Source organism: Vidua macroura, chromosome 1 (genome assembly GCF_024509145.1).
Source record: "Vidua macroura isolate BioBank_ID:100142 chromosome 1, ASM2450914v1, whole genome shotgun sequence".
Classification (NCBI taxonomy): domain Eukaryota; kingdom Metazoa; phylum Chordata; class Aves; order Passeriformes; family Viduidae; genus Vidua; species Vidua macroura.
The window spans coordinates 127,697,135-127,718,401 of NC_071571.1; the positions used below are offsets into that span (position 1 = coordinate 127,697,135).

The 21,267-nt window shown below is 37.3% G+C and overlaps 2 protein-coding genes across 10 annotated transcripts in view; one reads left to right on the plus strand and one right to left on the minus strand.

Annotated features, from left to right (window-relative positions):
- Nucleotides 1–6,980, plus strand: part of CPNE3 (copine 3) — a 28,577-nt gene extending 21,597 nt beyond the window's left edge. For all 9 annotated transcript variants that reach the window (XM_053982238.1, XM_053982195.1, XM_053982220.1 and 6 more), the window contains 6 exons: nucleotides 297–430; nucleotides 876–930; nucleotides 1,032–1,083; nucleotides 1,730–1,863; nucleotides 3,874–4,110; nucleotides 5,493–6,980. In XM_053982238.1, the coding sequence (XP_053838213.1) occupies nucleotides 297–430; nucleotides 876–930; nucleotides 1,032–1,083; nucleotides 1,730–1,863; nucleotides 3,874–4,110; nucleotides 5,493–5,603 (723 nt within the window). In that variant the 3' untranslated portion in view covers nucleotides 5,604–6,980. The remainder of the gene's footprint in view (nucleotides 1–296; nucleotides 431–875; nucleotides 931–1,031; nucleotides 1,084–1,729; nucleotides 1,864–3,873; nucleotides 4,111–5,492) is intronic.
- Nucleotides 6,981–11,454: 4,474 nt separating this feature from the next.
- Nucleotides 11,455–21,267, minus strand: part of CNGB3 (cyclic nucleotide gated channel subunit beta 3) — a 61,052-nt gene continuing 51,239 nt past the window's right edge. Inside the window, exons 15-18 of the mRNA XM_053989938.1 lie at nucleotides 20,031–20,149; nucleotides 15,474–15,620; nucleotides 12,788–12,968; nucleotides 11,455–11,688 (exon numbers count right to left, since the gene is read on the minus strand). Coding sequence (XP_053845913.1) covers nucleotides 11,455–11,688; nucleotides 12,788–12,968; nucleotides 15,474–15,620; nucleotides 20,031–20,149 — 681 coding nt within the window. The remainder of the gene's footprint in view (nucleotides 11,689–12,787; nucleotides 12,969–15,473; nucleotides 15,621–20,030; nucleotides 20,150–21,267) is intronic.

Genomic DNA, 21,267 nt, shown 5'->3' on the forward strand with positions numbered 1-21,267 from the left:
TGCCCATGGCAGGGAGGTTGGAACTAGGTGATCTTTAAGGCCTCTTCTAAGCCAAACCATTCTGTGATTCAGATGAAAGTAATTTCTGCCCTTCTGGAGAGATGCAGAGCTTTTGAGGGTTTTGTAGTGACATTATTTTAAGAGTGTTAATATTCCAAGGAACCTGCATCCAAGTCTGTTAGATTTGTAGATGTCCTGTTTACTACTCTTTCATGGTTTTCGCTTTGGCCTTGCCAGAGATAAGAAGCATAATTTAACCTTTAAGAGCAATCAGATATAAATGCTGCATTTGACAGGTGGGGATAGACTTTACAGGCTCCAATGGAGACCCTCGCTCTCCGGACTCTCTGCATTACCTCAGCCCTAATGGAGTTAATGAATACCTAACAGCCATTTGGTCTGTTGGGATGGTCATTCAGGATTATGATACGTAAGTGTTAGATTTTTATTTGGATCCTTTTTTTAGATATGTATAGGCACTTGTGGTAGCTTTTTAAACCAGTGTTGAATATGCCTGCAGATATACTGGAATGAAACTTCTGAGCTAAGTTATAGAACTAAAAAATAATAATCACTGCACCATCATATATAATTGCAAGTATAAGTTTGTGTTTACTGCAGACAAGCAGGGCTTTTCATAATTGATGAAAAAAGCAGCATTGATTTAAATATATGCTTGCATTCTTGCCAGTTTGGTGTTAAAGACTAGTTTTGGTCCCAGAAACAATTACAGTGGGGAACTTCCATTTAATTTTGCCTCTTAAATAGCATTTTTAATTATAAAAGCTACACTAACCTGAAAACTAACCTTACTGAACTATGGCAGCTTTTAGTGGAAGGCACTGACTTTATTTTCTTTAAAATTGCTTCTTTAGAGATAAGATGTTTCCAGCCTTTGGATTTGGTGCACAAATTCCTCCTTCCTTTCAGGTAATGGAATGTGTAAATGCAGTACTTAAGACAGCTGAGAGCACTTACTTCATGAGAAGATTGTACATGCAGTCCTAACCATGTTTTCTGTGTCTTCACAGGTATCTCATGAGTTCCCAATAAATTTTAACCCTTCAAACCCATTCTGTAATGGTAAGTCTGAGAAAGTAACATCAGACCTAGAGAGTAAAATGCCTAAGTTGAAGTCATAAAGACACTTGAAAAGTGAACTGAAGCATGTTGTTCTAATTAAATAATGAGTTTAGTCCTGTAGCAGGAAAAATTTTACAACCAGTTTCTTACTTAGGAGAAATAGCATTGCATCTGTCTTCTGTAATGGTTTGTTAGACATGGTTTAAACAGCCAGGGCACAGGGCTAGGAAGAGTTCTCTTGTGTTGTCAAGACACTTTATGCTACTTTACTGTTGGTGTGGAGTTCCCTGGTTTGACTGTGGTGGTGCTAATGTCTGTTCAATATGGCCTCTCTGATCAGACTACCAGCCACCACAAGCTACCAGGTGAAGAGAACTACTGTAAATTCAGTTTCATGCCCTTGAGCATAGAGCATTTGGCCTTTCTGTTCACACAAGGCAAATCATGTTATGTATGTACCTTAAGCATTGGTCAAACTGAAAGCTTCTATTGCTCGTGAATAATTTCTTTTTTCCACCATGGTTAGTTTTAAATCTTTGCATCATCACCTCAAGTAACTGATTTATACATCTTTAGGAAAATCGGGTGCTTCAAAATATCCTAAACCTAATATTAAAAAAAAAAAATATCTATGTCTGTTCTCTAGGGATCCAAGGCATTGTTGATGCATATCGAGCCTGTCTTCCTCAAGTGAAGTTATATGGGCCAACAAATTTTTCTCCAATTATAAATCATGTGGCAAGATTTGCTGCTGCAGCTACTCAGCAGCAAACAGCATCTGTAAGTTCTTTCCTTCTTGTTTATAAATACTTTTTTCTCATTTTAACTTGTGTATTCATTTGACAGCTGGCCCTTTACCTTGTGAATAAATGTTTGTTACCCTTAAAACAAGAGAAAAACTAGTTTTTTGCAGATTGTATATAACAGTCCTCTTCATCAATTAACTAAACTATTCAGATTTGAAACAGAAACTTGAAAGTACACAACACCTTTATTGTATCTTCTGTTGAAAGCTCTTGTAGTGCTATACAGTTGCTAAAGTCAAATTTAGGCCATTATATCTAAGAGAGTGATTTAACCTCAGCTGGGAAAAAAACTTCATCTAGCCCTTGTTCCACATCAGATAGCTGGGAGAGAGGATTAACTAAGGTAGTGAAGAAGTGGATGGTATAGCTCCTGACCCTAGGTACCAACACAGATAATTAACTGTACTTTAAAGGTTTAGGTGCTGTATGGGCACCTGTATGACCCTTCTCAGTATTAAAATTTTATACGTGAGTTGTTGACCATATTAAAAATAGAAATTCTGAAGACCAAGTCTTGAGTATTTAGTCATGTTGATAATGCATGGAATTTCAGAAAATTCTAAATCACTGATGACAGCAAATACTGGTGTATTTGATGTCATGTAAAATCAGAAAATAAAATTAGCTATTTTTGCATGTAAACATATCTGTAGAAACCAAATTGAAAAAGAGCTATGGATTTTCATATGCCATGAGGCTGGTAAGGTTTTGCCTTGGTAGTCTTTCGCTACTAGCTATAAAAATATAAATATGTATGTATGTCTATATCTTAGGAAAGGAGCAAACCTCTTGTTGCTTTTGTTTTTGTTTGGGTTTTTTTAACTTTTATTTTATGCAGTATGCCTAGCAAGCAATTTATTTTTCCTGCCTGAAAGGATGTATTGAAGACAATTTGCTACCTTGACATTTAATACATATCATAGTCATTTTGGGTTGGCTTTTGATTCTGCTGCTGGTTTTTTTCCAGTATGGAGGAAGTATGAGAAGAGAGAAATAAATCTGGTGTGATGTGCTATCCTACTGCAGTTGCTTATAGCTTTCTGTGGTCATAACTGTTTTATAGGTGTTCTTGCTGGAGTGGGGGGGAACAGGCTAGCAGAGAGCAGAGAGAAAAGGTGGTACCTAAATAGACAAGATAAGGGAAGAACAATTATTTGAAGGTAGATAAAGGCAGATGGGAAAGAAAGTAGTGAATAGAGACTTCTAAGAATACTGGGAGTATCTTTGAGACTTGAATTTATGTTATTCAGTAATCATCTGAAATGAAGTGAGGGAAGACTGGAAATTCAAAAAGAATTTGATAATTTCCAGACTTGGTACTTCTAGCTCATTTTTGCTGCTTCAATCCAGAGCAGAAACTAAGATGCCAACTTTTAGAAGCCCTGACAGAATAGTGGAAGCAACTTAGGTAGAACTTAAGTTACTGATGTACTACAAAGTAGTCTCAGACACCTTGGTAATTAACTTCATGAAGCAGCTAGAAAACGTAATTAAAGGAATTTGAAAAGGGCTGTGTGTTTCAACACTAAAAGGTGTGATTTAGGATTTTCCGGATACAATGAATGAAATAAAGGGTAGTGTTTCATAAAGGTATTGATTAACCAGAAAGGAAAAATACAAGTTTTAAAGGTGTTACCTTTCCAAAACCTCAGTAAACTGCCTTCTATCCCGGAACAAATAATGGGAAATAGGTTAACTGTTGGTTTGGGGATTTTGGAGGAAATAAGGGTGATACTACTGAAGTTTTGGATGGTGGCTGTTTATTGATGACTTCTTTTAAAAGATTGTGTTGTCCTTACAAGCTTTTTCAGACTGTACAGATGAAGCCTGACTACAAATTAGATGTTTGATTGTAAAATTCAGTGAGCACACTGAACATGCCAAAGTGACAACACTGTGTAGTCTGCATGCAGGTTTTTCTAAGTGTACATGGCTAAATGTTTGCTATTTCTTTGTCATAACACAGTGTTTATTGATTTGACAGCAATACTTTATACTTCTGATCATAACGGATGGTGTGATAACAGACCTTGATCAAACTCGAACTGCCATAGTTAATGCTTCAAAGTTGCCCATGTCCATTATCATTGTTGGTGTGGGAGGAGCAGACTTCGATGCCATGGAGTTTCTTGATGGTGACGATGGAGTTCTTAGGTCCTCGTCAGGAGAACCAGCTGTCAGAGACATTGTTCAATTTGTGCCATTCAGGAAGTTCCAAAACGTAAGTAATCTTACTGATATGCTTAATAAATATTCTAGAGGTATGCTGGGCTTGCTAGGATGTCCTACATCTAGTCCTAAGCTTTTGTGTGGTGTATCCAATATGTACTCTTAAGACAAGTCTTTATCAAATGCTAAAAAAAACCCCCAAATCTCTCAGTTTCTAGTTCCAGCACTACATTTCTGGCTAATTGCTGCAGCTGAATGACCTTTGTAAAACTCTCTCAGACTTGATTAAACAAATGGATGGGGGTTTTTATTTGTGAGGAAAAACTTACTATGGCTTTTTTCTTATGGTAATTTTTCTTTTTATTGTGGTGCCCATTTATGAATGTGGATTAGTCTTATGATTTAGTGCAGTATTAAAATTCAAGGCTAAGTTATAATTAGGGAGGTCAAAATCAGTAGAAACTGTGTGCTGAAAGTAGTGGTGATAGTTTTCATTTTCATAAAAGTAAATACAAAAAAAGGTAATGAATGAAATCCTGATATTTTTTAATTTCTGTAAAATCCAATAAAGTATGTGTAGCTTAATGGAAGTCAACTTTTAAGTGTCATAATGTTGAAAAGTGTTGACTTAAATAAAAACCACCAAAATTTCCTCAGGATGGGCAAATAAGATCAATATTTTTATTTCCATCCTAATATATTCTAATTTTGTTTCATGTCTTAGTATTAACTTGTTAATAATACTCCTTACAACTTCTTATTTTGCTTTTATGTTTTTACTTTTCATGCAAATTCTTTGTTTAATCTCAGAGTAACTCAGGCATACTGAAATGAAAGAGTAAAATCAATACAGAATATGCTTATCAAGTAATGCACTTAGATGTAGATTAACTAGGGTCAATGCTCAGTATAAGATTATATATTCAAATGCTTTTCAGTTTCTAGAAAGATTTTTTTTTTTCTTCTGGATACTTAGTCTTACAGTAAAAACAGTATCTACAGAAGAGCTGCTCCGTAGAAATACTGTTATTGTGGATGAGATTTGGTGCAAAAGACTGCATATGATTTAGACAAATCCCTGAAGGGTCATCTTAAGCAGATAGTGGAAGTATGTTTATGTGGCTAAAATTTGATATCTACACTATGTATTTCATATGACAAAAGGTGTCTTCAGACATGGCAGCCCTTTGTGCACTCATCTCCTGTTATTTCAGTGGCACCAGACAGCCATCTGATTCATGGTAACAGGAATAAGAAGGTAAAGCTGACAGGGAAGCTTCCATCTGTCTGTCACACAAGGGCACTGTGTAAAGTCCTCTGTAAAATTTTTTGTTAGACTTTATTTTGACCTTCTAGAGGAGGTGCTTATTACTTGCCTCAGAATCTTCATTAGCAGTTGATGGAAACTGAAGCTTGGTGTTCTTTTTTTATAAGTCTCCCAAAGAAGCTCTGGCTCAGTGTGTCCTGGCAGAAGTCCCTCAGCAAGTGGTGAACTACTTCAGCACCTACAAACTTCAGCCTCCTAAGAATCCTGCTGCAAAATGAATGGGCTGAGCAGAAGAAAGAATTTGTGCTTGCTTTACTTGCTGTATCTACAGACTTTGGTTCTCGATATACTTCTGTATATGTGTACACATGCCTCTGTATCATAATGTCTGTTAGCTTTTGCCTACGAATCACTTTGCCAAGTGTGCCTTTTAAGGGCCAAAATTGTAATGGTGTTTAGGTTTGATATTGATTTGAGAAATCGTGCTTACATGGATGTGTTTGATTTTTAAAAGAGTGGAAAAGAGAGTTTCTATTAAGCCAACATAACAAAATTTTGATACAGGTGTTTCATATGCAGATAAATGCCGCAGAGTGTGAAGGCCCTCCTTGCACAGCTGCTTCTTGTTTGCCACTTCAGTGCCTTTGGGCAATGCCTGGGATTCAGGGCTGTGTAAACAAAAGCCAAAGAAGTCATTAAAGTATATATTCTTTTATAGTATGCCTTCTCTTAAGGTAGTATGGGAATTACTAGGGTGAATCAAGGTAAACCTCTGACATCTCAGAATAGTGCTACTGGCCTATGAGGCCAGTAAAGGCTATAAGATGTGTTCCAATGTGCAGTGTAGTGGAAAATGGAAATTCCAGATTTGTTTTGGTAAGGGTTTTGTTTTGGGGTTCCATCCCCCCCCCCCCCAATAAAACAGTCATGACTATTGATCTTTAAAGGGCTTTATGTGAAGTAGGAATTTGATTTTTAGTTTAAAAGTTTTCTCTGATTTAGAACTGCATATTTTGAGGTAAAGTAAGTTCTTCAAATTTCTACTTGTATTTACTTTTGTCATACTTTGAATCATGCTGCTTTTCCAGGAGCCCACTAATGAAAAGTGCCTGCAAAACAAGCTATATTTCCTCCCTATATTCTCTCCCTTTAGGAAGACATAAGAAAGTCAAGTCTCTCAAGACCTAATCCTATAACCATACTGCATTTCTTTGGAGCAAAAAATTTCTGATTTATCTACTTGGGTTAAGTTTTCCCTTCACCTTTTATACTAAGTGTAAATCATGTTTGCTTGGTGGACAAATGAAGGTTTCTTGACCCCCAGCTGCATACTGCTTGCTGAGGATCTCTTCCGATCCTGTCACTGTGTGTAACTTAAGTGGATGGAAAGGTCACATTTATCACTTCTGAAATGCCAATCTTGAACATTAATTTTGCTGTTTCACCTTTGAAGTGGTTTAGAGTTAGACATCCAACTTATTTCATGTGGGTGATCTGGCTGTAGTATGTAAGAACAGAATGGGCTAATGCTAAATTTAGCACACTTGGACACTCAAGATTTCACCAGGTCATAGTGTGTTTGACTTTCAGTTACTGGAGCTGCTTAGTGTGCCTTTGGCTGGTGGGTTTTTTTTGGTTTGTTTTTTTTTTTTTTTTTTTTTTTTTGGTTTGTGTTTTTTTTTTTTTTTTTTGTTTTGTTTTTGGGGGGTGTTTTTTTTGTTTTTCTTTTTAATTTTACATGTGTAATCCTGTTGAAAGTCTGAATTCATATTAATATTGATGGATGAAGGATGTATCTATTGAGATTATCTTACACAAGACATACCAAATGCTTTGTAGACAGTTGACAGTTATCAATCAATCATAAATGGATATATTATCTCCACTCCATTTTTCTCAGTGGAAGGGGATCCTAAATACTATCAAGTAGTGGAATGTTAAGGAAGACAGTTTGTTTCATGTTAAGCCAAGCTCTTTGGTTTTTTTTTAAATGTAATTCATATATTTATGTAAAAAAAAAATTGTAATCATCTTTTTATCAGTGTAGTGAAAATCTGTTACTACTTTATGTATAAATTACAATGAAGTGTCATATCAGATATGCAACTCAAAATACTGAATCAAGGAAGCTACTATAATAAACCTGAATAACACTGCATCAAATTGAGAGTGTATGATTTTGGAAGAGTAAGCTGTTTCACAGCTACCTGCTTCATATACAGAGAGAACTGGATGCAGTATTAATGCTTGGTCTGCATTAATTGTAGTGGATGAGTGCTACTGATAGGAGTACAGGTTACTACTGAAGTTCCTCTGAGCTGTCTGCCAAAAATACAATGCTGCGCCTGAGTTATGTGTTACCAATTCTAAGTTGCCATAGAAGTGCATTTAAATATGTTAGTATCTATTATTATACTAAGTATCTACTGCATGTAAAAAAAAAACGTTGTTTTGTCTGTATTCTATACATAAATTCTGAGTTCCTACAGTAGAGGCTTTATTATCTCTTATTGAAGATTTGCTCCCATGTTCCTCAAGCTTAGGGAGTTAAATAACATATCAACGACACCCAATTCTCAATGTGCCCTATTCTTTTGTAAAAGAAATGTTTCAGACAGGACCGTGGCAAGAACTGTATAACTTAGAGGTGTACAGCTGATGACTGTTGAAAACTTCCAGGGTAGGCTGAAGTGATATTCTGAGTGAAGAAATGCAGCAGATTGTGAGTCAAGGGAAAGGGGAGTTACTGTGCTGTTTTGCCATTTTTTGTTTATTTTTACATGTAAAAAAATGCCCTAATAGCCTGCAAGTGACAAAGCAAAATATTGTCCAAGTTTTGTAAAGTGAATATGCTCGTAGGTCACTGGCACCACCTTGTGATAAAAGTCATGTATGGCAGTCTTTGTCATCAGATGCTTTTTGATGTGTATTGGTCATAATATATACATATGTACAGCAGAGAGCTCACCTGTAACCAAAATTTTTTACTTTTATATGTATTTCAGTTCAGATGAAGTTAACTGATTTACAATACCTGTGCATTAAAATGATCATTTCAGTATACTGTTCTGTGGTGCTTTTGTATTCAGCTTATCCTGTGTAATGCTAAATGCTGCAATGATTCCTACGGTGAGTATGCCACAGATTTATAACAAATGTAAAAGGGAGAGGAAAAATGCCTTTCCACTTAGTGATAGTGACTCTGCAGTTTATCCTTCATAAAGCATCTTAAACAGACTTCTAGCAAGAAGATATTCTGAAGTTGGAGAGTTATAACTGTGACTGTTTCATGCTCTGTGCCACATTAGAGTTCTCCCATGCATACAATTATTATCAGGTTTTCCAAATTTTTTTTCCCAGAACAATCTCTGCATTTTAGTTAGAGAGGCATAGAGAGATGGTTACTTGTCATTTTCAAATACATTATCCTACTCTACTCTTCAGCTTCTTTACATTCAAGTGTAGTCAAGTCTGAGGGACTCAATTAGGACACTAAGATACAGGAGACAGTGTTGCAGTGGAATGTGATGCCACACAGAGACAACTGTCATACTGGAAACTGCATCTTCTAAGTGCACCAGAGCAGTTAATTCTGCTTCTTCACTAATCAAGCATCTACAAGGTAGAATTAGTTCCTGAAATAATTTATTGCATCTTACATCTTGTAAGATGTAATAAAGAAACACCTGTAGTAAATAAGCACCTTTCTCATAACGTTCTGTCTGCTGAAGACCATACAAATAGTTGCAGCTTCGATTTGTGCAGCCTTCTTGTGCCTGCCAACCCTAAGAATGGAGGAACTGTGGGAAGAGGAAAATACCCCAACAACGGAAAAGTAGGACATCACAGAAAACCAGATGGTTGTTATTTATGTGTGGCCACTGTCTTCTGCACTGCTACTTCCCCTAGTTTGTTTTGGATCTAAGGAACTCAAAAGCTGTGCATAACAGTAGTCTTGCAGACAGAACTGTCAAACTTTTCTGCAAACCTGGGCTGTTACGAGCTGTAGCAAAGCAGCAATTTGTGGGAAGCTCTGTCACTGCAGTGAAGCACTTGGTGCTGCAGTCTTAGCCTTTACTTTGTAATTTGTGTCAGTATGTGATTGATGAACTTAAATATGCCCACAGAGAAAATGTTCAAAATTACCTGGTAGCATTTGTGTAGGCAGAAGGGAATTGGTTCTTTTCAATGACAGTGAGCTTTACTCGTTCATATAAAAATGTTAAAATATGGGGAATGTTTTTCCCCCTTCCATAATACTTTGACAACTCTCAAAAAAAAAAAAAAAAAAAAGGATGTGAAACTATATATTGTAATTCATAGAGTATTATTATTCATAGAAGGTCTCATTCATGGAACAGCTCAGCAGTATTTCTAATATTGAGATTTCATTGAGACAGTCTCGGATGTGCAATAGATGAATAATTCTATATGAAACAATTTAAAATTTTTTTCCCTCTGTTGTGATGTCATTTTTTCTTACATATCAAATAACAAGTAGCATACAAATAAAGATGGTTCTCTCCACAAAGCAGTTGAACCTTCACCTCACTGCTAATGCAGCAGAACTTTCTTTTGATAGAGATTACGGTTTTGGTCTCATCAGAGGATTGTGGAATATGCAACATATGGAATTCAGTCATCCAGCTTTTATTTGGGCAAACTTCCCACTGATTCTGGTTAGGCTTCCAGTTTTGCCTGTGATTACAGAAGTTGAAAAGCTTTAAAGAACAGGCCTATAGAATGCATACCCTGTAGAGTCATATATAGCCTGCAAAGTGAGTGTTTTATTTTAGCATGGTGCCTTGGTTGGCTGGTCAGCCAAGGAGCTGTGAAGCCTGCCTTTGCCACTTCTTGGCTTGGCCTCTGCATAATGTTTTTAGTTTACAAAACTGTTCATCCAGAGATCGAGGAGATGCAAACCCATAGAAGAAAAGAAAGTAGTTGGGAGGTTAGCTTAAAACACAGCTTCAAGCTTTTGTGTAATACTGCATCTGAGACTGAAGAGTTGATGCAGAAGGTTGGCAGTGTGGGAGCTCCTGCATGGGAGGCTGCATCCCTCAGCTGTGGCACTCACGAAGGATTTACTGTAGTTCACAAGTGTGATGTAGCTAAGACACAGAGACACAGGTTTCTCTTTGCACCATTAGTCTAAGTCTATGGCGTAGATGAACAATTGGAACATTAGTTGTAACTTAGCAATGCAGAGCCAGAAAGTGTAAATCCTGCTTTTTATAAAATAGCCTTTATTTTTGAAGTAGCTGGTTTAGATACTAAGGTTCTTCAGAGAGATGTATCAAGTGCTTACTTGATGAGATGTAACAGAGAGCATGCCCAACCCCTTGACAAGATCAAGCAAATAAATCAGCAGCCCAAAATTATACGTCACTTCTGGAGGATGAACTGTCTTTAGTTAATTTGTCAGAATCAAAGACAGCTGGAGCAGATGTTTATGCTTTCAGAGGGCTGACAATAATTCTATAATCTGTTTCCCCTCTTGCAGATTTTGGGATTTATTTTTTGACAATGGTTTTGTTATGTTGCCCTCTGTCCCAAGGTAAAACATCCCGACACATAGCACCTGCTGACTGCTCTGAGCCACATTGGTCACAAACCCAGGTCACCGATTAGTAGTATAAGGGGAGGAGGGAGAAGGATAGAGAGAAACATAAGGAATCTTAGCAACAGTAGGGCAGTAGCAAGGAAAAGGATAACTATGGGAAGGCAGAGGAGAAAACAGAAAAGAATACACACAAAAGCTAAGAGCAAACTGAGCAACAGGAACAACAGGAAGAAAGCAAGGATAAAGAGGAGAGGGAAGAGGAGAAGTAGGAGCAAGACAGAGTAAGAGAAAAGGGAGAGCATGAATACAACAAGAAACAAATGGTTGTGAAATACAATCTGAGCTGTAATTTCTAATACACCAAAAGTTCTCTCTTCAGTATCAAGGTTAAGAACATAAATAATTTGTGCAGTTGTGCCAGTAGAGGAGGGCAGGAAGACGAGGAGCTGGAGTAGATTTTTCTCATGTGTAGTCTCTACTTTTATATTCTATACCCAAAAGCAAAGTCCGGCCAGCCCTCTGAATGTAGCAAGACAAATAGATGGGGCCACACCCCAAAGCACCATCTATTTCTTTTCTTTCTCTTTAATTTCAACTTTAAGGATCTCTCCTTCTCCTGCTCTGGGGGATGGAGTCATACTAATGATCAGAGACTCCTTACTGGTTGCTCTCTGCATAACTGCAGGCTTAGCATCTGCCTGTGGCTTTTCCTTCTGAGCAGGGGGTGCAGAGGGGGCTGCAGGTGCCACAGGTTTCTTCTCTTCTTCTTTAGGCTTGGTCTGTGTTTCAGCTTGAGTTTCCTAGAAACAAGAAGTTTAATGTTTTCCAATTCTGCAAAAGAAATTCAGGAACTAGTTCTATTCTGTATATTGACATGGAAAGGCACAGCATGACAACTGTATTAAGGGTATGCAACACATGTAAATTTCTATTCAGATGCTGAAAATTGGTTTCTAAATAAAAAATGCAATTTCAGAATCAGAATATCAATATAAAACTTAGGAAACACTTGTGGATATTAATAATATCTGCTTCTTACTAATATAGGGGGATGAAACAGACCCGTTTTGGGGCACAGAACCCTTCCTTAGGTCTTGCCTTCCTTTATGTCCTTAAACTAGTGGAGAAAGAAAAGTGTTACATAAACCTTGACATACTTCACACTGCCCCCATTCCTTGGCCAAGCCTATTTGCTGTCCATATAGTTCACAAATACACACTAGAATGAGCAGTATTTCTGCTCCAATCATATCCTTATAGTAATTTGTGTGAGCAAAGTGCAAAGTTCTTTATTTAACTTAAATATAACCACAGCTGTTTCAGCTATAAAAAAAAGAATTCTGCCACCTTTGGGTAAATATGTAGAAGTGAGTAGGTTCTTATTACCATTAATGTTTCTCAGAACAGAGTATTATGTGGGAATTATTTTTCATCAGTTAAAACAACAGATTTCTCATAAGTGCAAGATATTAGAGATTTAATCAGTTTTTGCTGTGTGGGCTACACTTTATATTTTGTCTTCAGGATTTTTAACAACCAGAGATGACACTGAATTGGAAAGTTCGCCATGTGCCCGAGTCAGCTGGCTCAGATTACTGTGTTTAGGTATTTCTCTATTTACTGTTGTTTACATAAAATTAGAAGATCAGATGCCCTTAAGGCCTTTGTAAAATCCATTTATCCTTACTTTCTTAGAGGATTTTTTGTTTGCTTACTTTTTTTCCCTTGCTTTTGTTTTCTCTGGTCTGCATAAAGTCCAGGTTCAGAAAGATCAAGCCAAATTTTAGAATTAGTGTTTACAGAGGTTAGGAAAAGTGGTTATATCTCAGCTATTGGGAGTTTTTGCTGTTGATTGCAGCAAGGCTAAATTTTAATCTACTCTGTTTTCTGTGGCTTTACCTGAGTTTCTTGTTGTTTCTTCAGCTGCAGCAGCTTAGCAAGGCCTTCTTTTCCTTTTCCTCCAAGCATTGCTTTAAACAACTTTGGAGTTTCCTGTTTCTGCCCAAAGAGACTGGCCAAGCCCCGTGGTTGTTGCACTGGTGGTCCCGGAGGAGGTTTCCCCTTCTGCTTCAGCAGCACCCTAAAGAAAAAAGGGGATAAGAACATACAGCAGTGCTGTGAAACTGAGTGAAGTTCCTGCAAAGCTGAAATACCACAATTATGCATGAAGCTCTGATGGCTCTTACTTGGTTCCCAGGTCAAGTGACAAGAGCAAAATTGGAAACAGTTAGTAGAGATGGATCCAGCTGTTCAAATCTGGAGTTGCTTACCTATACCCTGGAGTATAGACAAGGGCTGGCTCAAATTAAGGTGTCACAAAACAAATCAAAGAGAAAGATAAGGAAAGGAGAGGTGTGGAGGGGGGTGGGTGCCCCATCCTGAGGTGGCAGTCTCTTATCTGGCCTTCTGGATGCACATTCAGAGAGCATTTGGTGCTCCACCAGGACTCCAGTTGGCACTTTTGGAGGAAATACTTTACCAAACCAACTTCCAGCATGGGTCATCTCTTACAGGTCAGGTTAGACAGTGGTACTTATTTTTGGTCCTCTTCAGTAGAAAAAGACACCCTGACAATACAAACACTACTGCCAGCCTTGTGGCAGAGTAGATTTTCACACCATTCTGTAGCTGTACTGATTTGCACCCATAATGACAAGAACTGAAAATGAATAATGAGAGTAAAAATTAGATGAAAGATCCGAGATAGATGGGACCAGTAAAAAGCAGAGGGTTCTCATGCATTCAGTTTCTGTTAGATTACTGTACAGATTTCAAGCCCAGTTTTCTATCTTTGCAAAAGCCCTGACTTAAGGCTATTTATGAGTGAGGACTATATTCACAGTCTGAAGTACAGTAAATCCCATAATACTGTCATTTTCTCCAGCATCTTGTACATTGGGAATTTCAGAAGTGAAGGGTTTACTCCTTTTTGTTTGTTTGTTTGTTTTGTTTTGTTTAATTCCATTTCCACAAATTAAAAAATGTATACTTTAGGAGCTTGCATGGCTTTATTATACAAAAAACACACAGAGGTTATTGGTAGGTGATAATAGAACAAATTTCTTTATTGAATAAAACCTTTCAGTTTATTTCAAGGAGCCCTTTAAGGGTGTCACATGACCAAAAAGAAATCTAATGTAAACCTTCTAGGGCAGAGCAACTGGTAACTTCATTCCAAAACTGAACATAACCACAATCTTTATGAAAACAGTGCACAAATTTCCTCTTTGTGCCTAGTTTTGGCAGAATTTGTGGATGCCTAGACTGGTAAGCAACATGGCCTCCTGCACAGTGCAGGTACTGCATATCTTTAAAATTAAACAGCATATCTTGGTTTTAGTCTGATATTTAGAGAGGTCTTTGAGCTCCAATGGGAATGCAGATACAAAAGGTGTATGATTAAGCTCCACAGTTGAGAAAGGCTGTCTGGAGGAAGCAGAATTAAATGGATGGGCAGAATATGCCTAGGGTGGGCAAGAAAGCAGAAGAGACAGCGTGGGACAGAGAGACAGGAATAACAAGGTCATACTACTGTTCATCTAGAAGCTGGAAAAAAGTCAGGAGTGATTGTTGCTGGAGATCATTGGTCCATGCATTTTTTCCCCTTTTTTATCTGTTAATGCTAGTTTTGAAAACTGAGCAGTCAGCCCATTCTGTGTCTGGTTTCCTTGTTTCTCAGGGGCATCATGATTCTCAAGATACTGTTGTTTGACTACCAGTGCTGTTACAACATGATGAATGCAGCCATTTGCTAGCACTTCTGAAAAACAAAATGTCTCTCCTGTGCTATGTTTAGTCTTCTCTGGGGGAATTTCAAGTCTGCAACCAACATTCCACCTTTGATAGAAATTCGAGGCAACAATAGAGATCAGTAGGGGTGCCAAAGTATACTAATAATGACAAACTGTTTCAAATATTTGGACCTTTTACAAGATAGCAAGGTACTCATTTTGTCATAATTTTATGACAAAATCTGACAATACTTTGCCCTTTCACTGTGAAAACGGTGATCCTAGCAAGCTAGTCAAAGGAAGGTGAAAAGCAGTCTTGGTTTCAAATCCCATTTCAGAATGCTTTTGAATAAAATGCACAGGTATCTAATCTGTGTAGTTCTATCTTGTCAGGCCTTACTTTAAATCCATTCCTAACTGCTGCTTAAGGTTTTGGAAATGCATACAAGTCTGTGGATGCATTGAAGCATATCTCTGTAGAATTAATTGCAAGTGTTTTGTTGCTTCGTTGAAAACCTATTCCTTAACCGATATCTGTCCTGCAGTTTCTTTCTTGATGATGTAAGAAGTGCTGATATGTATCCTAATCTCCTATTTTTTTTAATGTTACCTTAAATATAATGCATAAGGCAACTACATTCAGGATTTCATTCTACTTACCACATTTCCATAACCCCTGGGATTCCTTCCAAGACCATGCTTTCAATTAGAAAATACCAGGCAAATCTGACCCCTAACACCAAATGTGTTTACAACTGTTACTTTTCCAAGAAAGGAATGCAAATCATCTATAAGCCACAACTGTCCATCCTGCAGCTAAATTATATGATTTAAAAACTGTTATTAGGACATACTTTGCTTTCTTCATGAGAAGTTTTTCTGAGTCAGGATAGTTCACCAAGATTTCATTGAGTGTTTTCTTGTCCAGAATGAAAAGGTTGGCAAAACCATGAGCCACGACATTGGCAGTCCTTCGATTTCCTCCACCTGCAGCTAGTAGGCTGGAATGAAAATAAACATCATCAGGCACAGCGTTACTTGCCCTAGAGAGGGATCTCTCTGCTGGTGCTTCTCCATTAAAGTCATTGCAAAGCTCACTTACAGGGCTGGCTTTTCTATCCAGTGTTCTGTAAAGGCCCTGTGCAGATGGGATTAGAAATTCTATCTCAGGAAGGCAAACTGTCACTGGTGGTCAGGCATATGTAGATGCTAAGGACTGTGGAAAGTTTTGCTAATAGAGATACCCACAGCTCAGACTGTACTTGTTTTAGTTCTCATATGAAGTTGTCATTTCCTCAGTTTTATTGCTGAAAATTATTTGCATCGGTAGTAGAGCAGCATTATTTACAGTGAATGAATGATTCTCCTCCCCGAAGGATTTTTTTTCTGAGTGAATAACTTCTGTGGGGCTCTAGTTTTTTATTTTCTCACATAGCACATCTCATGCTTAAATGTTGGCAAGTTGAATGATACACTTCAGGAAGGTCTTTCAGGCTGGCAGTTACAAATGTGTCTGCCAGAAAAAGAAGGCTATTTTATTTTGAATGTAAGGCATTAGACCAGTTTAGCTAGCAGTAGCTGGCCGGAGGGAGGACAGTAAGAAAAAGTTAGATTTACAAATAAAAATAAATTGTTTGTCCTGCACCAAGCAATTAAGAGACTTCATTTGTCAGCTCTGCTGGTAAGTAAGAGAATTTGCATTTTGTTGTTAGTACTAAAATTGCTCAATTACTTTATTCAATATCTAACCCCAAAATTTGTCCTTTAAAGATTTCCCAGAGAATTAATATTTTTAGAGAGCATTTAGTATTATCTAAATTTAAAAGTTATTTTAAAAAGATACTCTGAACCACAGTAAACAGAAATTAATTCCCATCTGAAGTAATAATCAAGGATATATATTTGTTTTAATATTAAAGATATTTAAAAAACATATTTCTAACTATTGAATCATATAGATAATATAGTTAGTTTATAACGGATACTAGGAGACCTCTGCAACTGTGTGTGCAAGGCTAGTTTTACATGCCCACAGAGTGTTTTTCTGCAACTCAAGACAGCAATCAATACATGAGCTGAAGCTAAAAATGCAGTTTATCATCTTATTTTTAAACAATTCTCTACAATTCCTCAGATAGAATAAAACTCTGCGCAATAGGAAAAGCTGCTGAAGAAAATTGCAAATACCTTTTGAGCTCTGATGAGTCACTTCTCAACAAGTCATTGAACAATCATTTTTAGGCTTTCCTAACAGAAAGCTCATTTTATCAAGGTAGACAGGGACTAAAGAGATCAGCTTTTTCATTATGGCGATGATGTAAGGTGAATTTTACAAGTAAGGCAGTCTTTGCTCAAACAGAATCATCTTTGACTTAGGACAAAGTTATGGTACTCCAGCATTCAATCTGGTTTGGCTAATGTGTGAAGAGTTACATGATCAAATTTTTTAAAACAGATACATTTGCCTTGCAGGGGTTTGTGGTAATGCAATATCTATATTAATGACAAAATCTGCTTTTTTTACCTAACATTTTTTACTCCAGTTGTGAGCGTGAAATGCTGTAATAATAGTAGAAATTGATAACCTTAGAATTCCTATGCTAGCAAATTAAATTTCAAGCTATAAAGCTGTCAAAGTGATGACTCAGTTTATCTATTGTTTTTATAGCTGATCTCTGTGGGAAGCTGCTGTTAATAGAAATTGGGAAATGGCTTGTGTTATCAGCTCAACATGCAGGGTTGTGGTGGCTCAGCTGGGCACCTATGTGCATATGAGGAGAACTGGTAAGTCAGGAAAGGGAAATAGGTCTGGATCTTGCTTCTGATAAGGATGTCAAACTCCAAAGGGCAGAGCCCATCAAAAACAGCAGCTACTACTTTGAGGGAAATCCTGGACCAAAGTACTGGAAAATGTCATCGTTCACAAAATTAAATAGTCCCTGTACTTTGGATTTTTTATATAAAGATTAAAATTACAAAACAGCTGAAAGTTGATGTTGAGATGAAACATTTAGAGATCTTCCTGTCAAAAATTTACATAAAATGGAGAAATATTTTAGTTTTTCCAGAATTAACATTTTCTGATAGGATATGGCTCTAGTGAAATACCAGTAAATGGATGAATGAGGACATCTGGCTTGAAGTGTAACTTTCTCTGGGCTAGTGAAATGTTGTTATAACTGAATTTCTCTTGTTCTGAATTGTCTTTGCTGATGGGCTTTCATTAAGATAACAATCTGTTTGCTTCTGATTCTGAAATTATTTTACTTTCCCAAACTGATATTTGTACAGGAAAGTTGCAATGAGGGTAAAATGTTAATTAGAACTCCTGTTGCTTAATCCCTTTCTGTAATAATTTTCAAGGATGAAATTGGCAAGGGACATGTTTGATTTTTACTCTTGCTTTGGCTTTCTAGTATAATTCAGGGAATTTTTTGGAAATAAACAGTTTTTATTTTCTTCAATTCCTTCACTCCTGGAGACTTTTAAGCATCATTGTCATGCATTTTGAACAGACTGAGATCAAATAGCAAGCATCTTATAAATCATGAACCTAAAACACTCAGAAGGAAGCTGGCATATTTCTCCAAACAAATCTTAAATTGGAAATCAGAAGGAAATCAGCCTGATACCAGGTTATAACCATTATGAAGTGAGAGGAAAACTTGGATGTCCTAGAAAAAGTAGTACATAATCCATTAAAGAAGATTATTTTACATTTGCCTGTGGTATGCTCTCTTCAGAAGACCTTGAAAAATTTATATAGAAAGGCAGAATACAAACTCATTATTTTCTAGCACCTTGCCACTAGGAAGAGCATATCTCTACTGATAAACTTAGTGCATCGTGTCTGCCAGTTGCTGTGTTTTTTTCTCCTTGAGTTTATCCACTGCCTGATATTTTATATGCAAATTACACGTGTCTGAATGGATTTGCTGCTGGAGTAGGTCAGTGATGAATAAAACAAGACTAGAACACTACACTTAGTGTTATAGTATTGCTGAAGATTTTGCTGGCCATATTGGCAATTATGTAAAGAGTAACACATACTGGGAAATTAATCTTTAAAGGTTGTTGTGTGGTTCTCACATGTAAACAAGTGCTCACCTGTGTTAGATCAAAAGTGTAAAAATCCCTTCCTTATTTTGAAACCAATAGTTATCATTTCTCAGTTTAAAATACAAAGTTCTCACTTCAAATACCAGACTAATAAATAATTGAAAACCACGTGTGTTACATATGGGGACTGCTTTAGCTTTTCTTTTGTCTTTTCATTATTCAGCCCTATTGATGAGTTCATTCTCAGTCTTTCTGCATAACTTACAATACAGCCTTTCATTTGGAGGCTTTGCTCAGGTAATTATATTGTCACACAGAGAAATACCTTCCAAATAACCTTCTCAAAGAACTGACATAATTTCACTTTCCCACTTAATGAACAAGTTCTGTAACTTGATATATCAGATGTTTTCCACTTGAGGTCTAAGCAAGTTCTGTAAGCACATCACTGGAAAAACAGGAATGTTTCCCCTACTACAAAGGGAGACATAACTAGAGGACAAGTGTAAATCTTGTACAGAGTTGATTATTGCTTTTCAAAAGGCAGATTAAAGCTACCAGCAAGAGCATTAACAATAACAGCAAGGCAGCTGGAAGAAACCAAGGGTCCAGTTTATCACATGCAGCAGCACATTTATTTTATTTCTTTTCCTTGGGCCAACCTCAGCAGAGGGATGCAGTGCCTAAAAACTAACACTTGATTGGCTAACTGGGGAACTTAGCACACAAGAGTTAATGGATTTTGCATAGAAAGTACATGCAGAATATAAAAACCATTTGTAGCTACCAGCAAAAAAATTCAAACCCAGATAAATTCAGACAAAAAAATCTGGTCTGTCCACCTTTTTCTTGTTTTGTATGCTTTTAAATAAATACTTTTTCAAATTGGGTTGTCTGATTTTCAACAATTTAATCAGCTCTTAAATGAACTATTTTTAATTGCTATTTTAGATTTTTGTAGCTATTTTGTTGGAGATTAATTTTCTTCTTTGCCATCTGCCATTTATGGGCATCTAGTCTTATTCTACAGACAATAAAATGCATTTGGTCCTCCTGTATTGCAGACAGCATAACAGGGAGATGTGTTAAATCTTTAAAATGCTAAAGAAATTTCTCTCTATATCCCTGTGGGCATTGATCAAAATACTGGTCTCAGATCTTGCCCTATTAATCACTGCTACTTCACTTAGATTTTCCTTCACTTACATGCTTCTCCTTGCTCAGTGTCCTCTTTGTTGATCCTACCCACTTTCTTGCCTCCCCACTGTCACACTTACCACAGAGAAGTTAAAAAAACTGGTGATTATTTGACAAGTTCTAAGAAAAAGTATTAAAAATTGTGATGGACCTACCTGATCTCCCCAAATACAGCTCCTGCTCTTAGTGTAACCAGGACTTTGGTACCATCAGGGCCTCCAAGGACTTGAACTTCACCCTGTTTGATGATGTACATCTCTCTGCCAATCTCTCCCTGGGCATACAAACACATAAAGAGCTCTGTTTTAGCAATGGTTTTTGTTATTCAAATCATATTACAGGTCCTTCTTTAAATATCTTTCTACTCTCTCATGAGCAGAGGGTCTACCACTATTATGAGGTAAAGTGGCAATTTAGTTTTAAAAGTGAAAAAGCAGCAGCAACAGAGCCAGGACTGAAAATGAAGGGACTTGTACTTCCTGTCTCTTCTGTTGGTGCTCCAAGCTTGCATACAGCATCTCTTCAGTGAAGTAGGATGAGACCAACATACATCCAGGGGGAAGGGGGTTCCAACTTTCCATACATGCTGCAGCATTAATAAGATTTCTATGGTTGTTGGTCACATAGTAGACTTATACAAAGGAGAGGCCTTTTAGCTCTGAATCAAGCTGTAATAAGTTGATAGCTCAATTTCTCATAACCTGTCTTTGTTAAGAACTGTTTGCATTGGACTGCATTATCAAAACATTGAATCTGTTGCTGTCCTTTATTCTCTCTGTTGTGTCAGAGTCCCAGCTGTAGTCTAAGATCCTTTCATGCTGTGCATTGTATAAGCAAACACAACAAACTGCTCTTCCACTCTTCTTAGCCAACAGCAGTTCTGGGATTGGTCTTTGAAAGGACATACTTGATCCTTCAGTGTATTCACAAATGTTTAACTTCTGCACAGTGGAGTTAGTGGAACTAGCCCAGCATTCTGGAGGAGGATTGCATGCTTAACTCTTGGAGGGAGAAGGACCTTAGTGAGCATGTTGGAGCAGAACGGCTAAAGACAAGTTAAGGGGTTCTGATGGTCACTTGTGTAGGTGGTGGGACCTGTGGGTCACTTGCCAGAGCAGTAGCAGTACGGATTACTATTAATCCCCCCAAGCTTTGATTGCATCTGACTTTGCCCTATGCTTACATGCCTTCTGGAAGGAGACTTGGGCTCACTGGTCAGAAACTGAGATTTACCTGTGAACTACCCATCTGGCCAGGTTTAAGCCAAAAAGCTGAGACAAGATCGACATCTTTGCTACGAGACAGTGTGACAGCTGGAAACCTGGAGAAGGCTCAGAGCTGTGAGTGAAAGCAGAGCAGATCCTTCTGGAAGGAGCTTTACGGAGCAGTGTA